The sequence below is a fragment of the Primulina huaijiensis genome, chromosome 2 (assembly GCF_012295235.1).
Source record: "Primulina huaijiensis isolate GDHJ02 chromosome 2, ASM1229523v2, whole genome shotgun sequence".
Classification (NCBI taxonomy): domain Eukaryota; kingdom Viridiplantae; phylum Streptophyta; class Magnoliopsida; order Lamiales; family Gesneriaceae; genus Primulina; species Primulina huaijiensis.
The window spans coordinates 11329261-11336682 of NC_133307.1; the positions used below are offsets into that span (position 1 = coordinate 11329261).

A 7422-nucleotide genomic window follows, 5' to 3' on the forward strand; every position below is an offset into this window, starting at 1 on the left:
TTCAAGATTTATGTTAATGATTTTTATTAGAGAATTCTTATGCTTTATTTTTATTGTTAGTGATCTTTTCAAAGGACAATTTAGGATGTTTTGGTTAGGTGATGATTTAGTAATTATTTTATGCACTTGAGTTTTAAATTGTTAATTTATTAGGATTCATGATTATGTTAAATTATTTTATTTAGAAATTTAGAAGTTATGGTTTAGATATTAGGAAAAAAAAATCGAGGTCGTTTCAGCTGGTATCAGAGCCAAGGATCCCCAAAGGGTTGTGTATTGTCACTTCGAGAAGCTCAAGAAGTCACGTCTCAAATATGTGAGTTTTACTGCTTTATATTTTATATGCTAAAATTCTTTTAAATGATTATATGATATAAATGATAGTTGCATGCTACATGAAAAAAAAAATTTTAAATGCATGTTTGTTACGTTGTTGGTTGATGTGTACAGAGATGCCTCCTAGAAGGATTTTGCGTAGGACTGATGAGGTTAGACAGGAGGGGACTGACGAGGTTAGACAGGAGGGGAATATTCCACGGCCTCCACCTATTCAGGATGCTAGTGCCCGTGTACTAGCCGGTATGGCCCGTTTCTTTGAACAACATGTAGGAGATGGAGCAAGGGTTAGACCAGAGGCAATTTATGAGAGATTTAGGAGGATGCACCCCGACGAGTTTCATGGCACTATTGATCCATTCGTTGCTGAGGGATGGATTCGATCTTTAGAGGTGATTTTTCACTACATGGACATGGCGGACGCTGACCGAGTTCGCTGTACCATTTATCCGTTGAAGGGCGACGCTTCCTTATGGTGGGAGGGAGCGGAGCGAGGAGTGAACATGGCGACTTTGACTTGGGAAGAGTTCAAGAGGGTATTCTATGACAAGTACTTCACATCCGATGTTCGTTCTAGGCTTAAGAGAGAGTTTATGAGTCTCCGTCAGGGAGATTGGTCGGTTGCCGAATTTGTACAGAAGTTTGATAGGGGATGTCACTTTGTGTCCTTAATTGCCAATGATGCGGCGGAGAAATTACGACACTTTCTAGATGGTTTGAGGCCGACTATTCGACGTGATGTGATGCTTGGCGATCCTACTGATTATACTACTGCCGTGTCCAGAGCCTTCAGAGCCGAGCAGTCACTTAAAGATATTGATTGGGAGATACAGCGAAAGAGGAATCGTGCTCAGCAAGCCAATCAGAGCAATAAGAAGCCTCACACGGGACCACCAAAGCAACCAGAACCACCAAAACCACAAGGGCAGTCACCAAGAGGAAATGTTCCAAAGGCTGATGACAAACCACTGTGCAAAGAGTGCAATCGCCCACATTCCGGTAAGTGCTCGTGGGGCACTTACAAGTGCTTCAAATGCGGAGATTTGGGACACAAGGCTAAGGATTGTCCAACGTTCAAGCAACCCACTACTGGAAGAGTCTATGTGATGCAAGCTGCAGAGGATGAGACAGAGCCGGCACTACACTAATTTTGAGGTAACCTAGCTGTTTAACATTTTTCCGATGCTTTTCTTGCATGAAATGTTAAATTGGGTTAGGGGAATTGTTTGGGATGTCGAAGAACTTAGAAGGATAGGGTGCATGCACTACTTGAGACGGATTTAGGAGTAAACTTTGGGAAATTTTTGGGTTAGTCTTATGATTTCCAAGATTTTGAGGACCGAATTGAGGAGTAAAATTTAAGTTAGAGGTTAAGATGGAGGTGGATAAAGAAATCTAAGCTTTACAAACATCAAGCCAAGGAAATTTCGAGGACGAAATTTAATTTAAAGGGGGGGGGGGAATTGTAACGTCCGAAAAACCAACCTACGTAAACCACATGCATGCAAAATTATTTTAATTGCTTAATTGTTTTATTTATTTATTTTTAAATGCTTGCATGATATTTTATTAGATGATTAAATGTGATTGCGTGATTAAATGATAATATGACATGATTTCATGAAATTAAGGATTTTACCCGAATATTCGATAATAGGCAGGGAAAGGAGACCGGGGACGACCAAGACAAGAATATTTATTTTTCATTAAATAATAGCAAGGCTTCCTAATATGATTTAAAAATGATTTAATTTTCCTAAAAATGTTAGATTTCGAATTATTTTACGAGTTGAACTTGATTTTTCCCGGAAAGCCGGTTTTGGGCAAATAAGGAGTTTTAAAAGATCAAAAATATTATTTTATGGAAAATAATTTTGTGAACTCTTATTATTTATTTAATTAAGTGTTATTGGGCCCAATTTAATTAATTTAAGTAGGCCCAATTACCCTTAAGTTGCAAGCCCAAACCAAAGCACATTTAACATGTTAATTTAGATATAAATTAGTGTTTTAGGTCTTCTAAACCAAATAATTCAGCCTCCATCAGCCGATTTCACCCTCAAGCACACACCACAATTTTTGAAAAAATTGGAGGAAAAGAAAAGCTTGTGTTCTTCATCGTCCGGTCGTCCAACGTCGCACCCTCGCCAACGATCGAATAATCGAGTGTTATAAACGCAAAGGCACGTTTCCTAAACTCTTTTAACATCATACAAATCATATTATGCATGATTTAATTGTTGATGAAAGAATAAAATATGTATTCGATAATTTTTACGGTAAAACGTTTATTTTCAAAAATACGTCGATTTTACGTTTATTCGAAAAACGTTATGAATCCAAGGGGTTAAGCTGACAATACATGATAAAAATATGATTAATTTATGGGCAAAACATGATAAAATAATAGGGGAACAAGGCTGGACAAACCGTGGAATTTTCTAAAAATCAATTCACGCATGGCTTAGTTCATAAGGGTTGGTTACTGTGCATGGGGGGGCTGGGCTCGGCCAGGGCTGGTTGGGGCTTGGCTAGGGTCATGACTAGGTCCTAGGAAGAGTCCTAGGAAGGCTAGGGCTCGAGCCATGGGCTGGGGAAGAGTCCACGTGAAGTGGGACTCTCCCCCATGGCACGCGCAGGTGCTGTTCGGGAAAGAAGGGGGCGGCGAGGCTGGCTTGGACTGGCCAGGCTGGTACTTTAGGGTCTAGGAAGATGGTCAAGGGTTGGGACAGGGGCTGGAGTGGCTGGGCTCGACGTGGCTCGAGCCATAAGCAGAAAGCGTGAGGAAGCGCAGGAAGCTAGTTAACGCGCAGGTTGTGTTTCTCTGGTTCAGAAGCTTCGCTGGTGGGTTCCAGGGTAATGGCTGCTCTGGGTCGAGTCTGGGCGTGGTCTAGGGTCGGTTAGGGTCATGGTGGTTCAGTGGTTAGAGGGCTAGACGAGTCCTTGATAGCTAGGAGTCTTGGGCTAGGGAAGAGAGTCACGCACAGTTTTTTTTGCTTCGGTTCCAGGTTCGTTCGAGCGATCCAGGGCTAGGTTCAGGGGCTTGGGCTTGGTCACGAGGGTGCCTAGGTGGGTTGGCTCGAGGTGGCTTGGGCGTGGCTCGAGGTGGCTTGGGCGTGGCTCGAGTATTTTGAGAAATGGCTCGGTGTGTTCGATTATCTGTTAATTTCAAAAATTAAAGAACTAAAATTGAATCCATGGGTCCACGGGTGTGGCTCATGACTTGGAAGGGTAGAATAAATACTAAAAATGTTATTTTTAAAATTTTGGATCAAAATAATGAGTTTCGGAGTTTATCCGGGATTTTATCGTCGCACGAAACGCTAATTAAAGAATTAATTAAAAAGCCTAGTTTTAAGCTTCATAAAATAATGAAAAATCATATTTAAGCCTAAATCATTATTAAAAGTCTAAGTATTTAATTTGGGAAATTTATATATAGGTTTGTTTTAATTCGGGATTAAAACGCGTTAATATGTCTTATTTAAAGTTTAATTTAAAAGTTATCGATTTAAGCCAATTAAAAATATGAAAAAATTCTTGTAAGCTTAAATAATTATTTAGAATAATCCCATGTCATTAAAAGTGAGAAAAAGATAAATTCGAGAATTTTTACATCCAGGGGCAAAACGGTCTTTTTACACTTAGGAAAATACGAAAACTCTTGGCAGCGTCCCGAAGGATCATTACGCATGTTAAATGATATTTATTATTTAAAATGATTATTTTGATGATGATATGTTATTTTATGATTTTTGGTAAAGCTGTGCAATTTTTTATCTTTAAAATGCTATTTTTGGAAAGTTGTGCTATTTCATGATTTTTAAAGAAAAAGAAAAATATTTTGAGGGATGTGAATTGACTGTGACAAAAGATATGATTTATGATGTATGATTTTGTGGGGATAATGTGAGGGGAAAAGGACCCAGAGGGAGCCCATTTACGGGAGAAGGCCCCAGAGGGAGCCCATAAGTGGGAAAAGGCCCCAGAAGGAGCCCGTCTATGGGAGAAGGCCCCCGAGGGAGCCTCGACGAACGTATTTCCACGGTGGAGCCTAGTGCACACCCCCATGGACCATGTGGAGCTAAAACTGCAGTCGACCAAAGGATAAAAGCTAGTCACTTTCAAGGATCAACTTCACCCAAAATGATATATGATTGAAAGCTTATGATAAAAATGATTTTTAGGATATATGATTTATGATGAGGATTAAAGCTATTTTTAAAATGATTTATTTATGTTCAAAGCTTATTTTTAAATGATTTGTTTTAAGGATTTATTTATGCTTAAAGTTATTTTAAAATGATTTTTCTATTTATGATTTAATTATGCTTAAATGATTTTTAAAGGATTTTAAAATGGTTTATTTATTTTCAAAAGCTATTTTAAATAAAAATAGGATTTTTAAATGCATGTGAGTGTATATGTATTAGTTGCTATCCATGTTTAGAACGTGCTGAGTCATTAGACTCACTAGGTTTGTATGATGCAGGATTTGATGATTTATGGGAGGCGCTGACGCTTGAGTGGGTCGAGTGCAGCAGTACACACCCGAGGACCTTTATGTTTCCGCACTAGTTTATTAGATTTAAGATTTAAAGATTTATGTTAATGATTTTTATTAGAGAATTCTTATGCTTTATTTTTATTGTTAGTGATCTTTTCAAAGGACAATTTAGGATGTTTTGGTTAGGTGATGATTTAGGAATTATTTTATGCACTTGAGTTTTAAATTGTTAATTTATTAGGATTCATGATCATGTTAAATTATTTTATTTAGAAATTTAGAAGTTATGGTTTAGATATTAGGAAAAAAAATCGAGGTCGTTCCACATAGAGTTTCATTGTTAACACTCGGCCAACACTTGGCTCGACGTGCACCTACTCTAACACTCTTCCACTTTCACTAGAGCCAACTACTCCTATGCTTCAAACCCATCGATTCGCGATGCTTCTCGAATAGTGGTCCAGGTAAAGGCTTAGTTAGCGGATCAACAACATTATCTGCGGAGCCGACTTTGTCAATCGACACTTCTCCTCTTTCCACAATCTCTCGGAGGATGTGGTACTTTCTCAATACGTGTTTGGATTTCTGATGAGATCTTGGCTCCTTTGCTTGAGCTATATAGCTCCCGTGTTGTCACAAAACACCGGGACAGGAGCAACTTTATTAGGAATGACGCCCAACTCTTGGACGAAATTCCTTATCCAAACAACCTCCTTTGCTGCAGCTGATGCAGCAATGTATTCGGCCTCAGTGGTGGAATCCGCAGTACTGTCTTGCTTGGAACTCTTTCAAAAGACAGCAGCACCATTGAACATGAATACAAACCTAGAGGTTGACTTCGAGTCATCGATATCGCTTTGGAAGCTAGAGTCGGTATAGCCTTTCAATTTCAGTTCTCCACTCCCATAGACCAAGAACAACTTATTGTTCCTTCTCAAATACTTGAGGATGTCTTCCACAGCTTTCCAGTGTGGAAGACCAGGGTTCGACTGATATATACTCACTACACTTAGTGCGAAAGCCACGTCAAGACGTGTAGATATCATCCCATACATGATGCTACCAATCGCAGATGCATAAGGAATGCTTGTCATCGCCGCTATCTCAGCATCAGTCTTGGGAGACATAGACTTGGATAGGGACACGCCATGACACATTGGTAGATGTCCTCTCTTGGACTCATCCATCGAGAACCGCTTCACGATGGTATCAATGTATGTGGACTGGGTGAGACAAAGCAATCTTCTTGATCTATCTCTATAGACCTGTATTCCTAATACAAAAGATGCTTCACCCAAGTCATCGAGAACTTACTTGCTAACCATATTTTAGTTGATTGCAACATTCCTACATCATTCCCAATGAGTAGAATGTCATCAACATAAAGCACCAGGAATGTCACAGCACTCCCACTGACCTTCTTATACCCACAGGGTTCCTCAGGATTCTTAGTAACACCAAACTCTTTGATTGTACTATCGAATCTGAGGTTCCAACTCCTAGATGTCTGCTTTAGACCATAAATAGATCTCTGAAGTTTGCATACCATATGCTCACTTCCGATAGATGTAAACCCTTTAGGTTGAGACATGCAAATCTCTTCCTTAATATCCCCATTAAGAAAGGCTGTTTTAACATCCATCTGCCATATCTCACAGTCATACCATGTAGCTATGGCTAGCAATATCCTAATCGACTTGAACATTGCAATTGGAGAAAAGGTTTCTTTAAAGTCAACTCCTTGTCTTTGAGTATATCATTTTGCCACCAATCGCGCTTTGAAGGTCAATACCTTCCCATCCGCCCCAAGTTTCCTCTGGTAAATCAATTTACACCCTATGAGAACAATTCCCTCACGTGGATCCACGAGATTCCACACTTGGTTCGAATGCACGTAATTCATCTCAGATTCCATTGCTTCAAGCCACTTGGATGAATCGGCATCAGATAACGCTTCCTTGAAGGTCCTTGGATCACATCCATGGATAGGCTCATCATGGCCCTCTTCAAGAAGCAGACCATACCTCATAGGTGGTCTCGAGACTCTCTCGGATCTTATAGGAGATTGTATCTCCTCTCTTGGTGCTTCGGGTATGGGTTCTTCAATTGTGGGTGTCTCTCGAACCTCTTCGAGTTTTATCATGTTCCCTTTTCTATCCAATAGAAATTCCTTTTCCAAAAAAGTTGTATTCCTAGAAACAAACACCTTTGTTTTTTGGGGATGATAGAAATAGTATCCAACTGAATTCCTTGGATATCCCACAAAGTAGCATAAAATTGGTCGACTATCCAATTTATCTCCCACTACCTGCTTCACATAAGCAGGGCACCCCCATATTCTAAGATAAGAATATTTGGGAGGCATACTCATCCATATCTCATATGGTGTCTTATCAACTACTTTTGAATGGACATTGTTCAACAGCAGTGCCGCTGTCTCAAGCGTATATCCCCAAAAAGATGGCGGCAACTCCGTGAACCCCATCATAGACCGAACGATGTCCATCAAAGTTCAGTTACGACGCTCCAAAACACCATTCAACTGCGGTGTAGCGGGCGAAGTCCACTGCGAGAGAATC

The 7422-nt window shown here is 39.8% G+C and overlaps 1 protein-coding gene across 1 annotated transcript; it reads left to right on the top strand.

Moving 5' to 3' along the window:
* The first annotated feature begins 452 nt into the window (after positions 1-452).
* Positions 453-1484, top strand: LOC140956470 (uncharacterized). Its single transcript, XM_073413218.1, has one exon. The coding sequence runs from the start codon at positions 453-455 to the stop codon at positions 1482-1484; it is 1032 nt and encodes a 343-aa protein (XP_073269319.1).
* The last annotated feature ends 5938 nt before the right edge of the window (positions 1485-7422 follow it).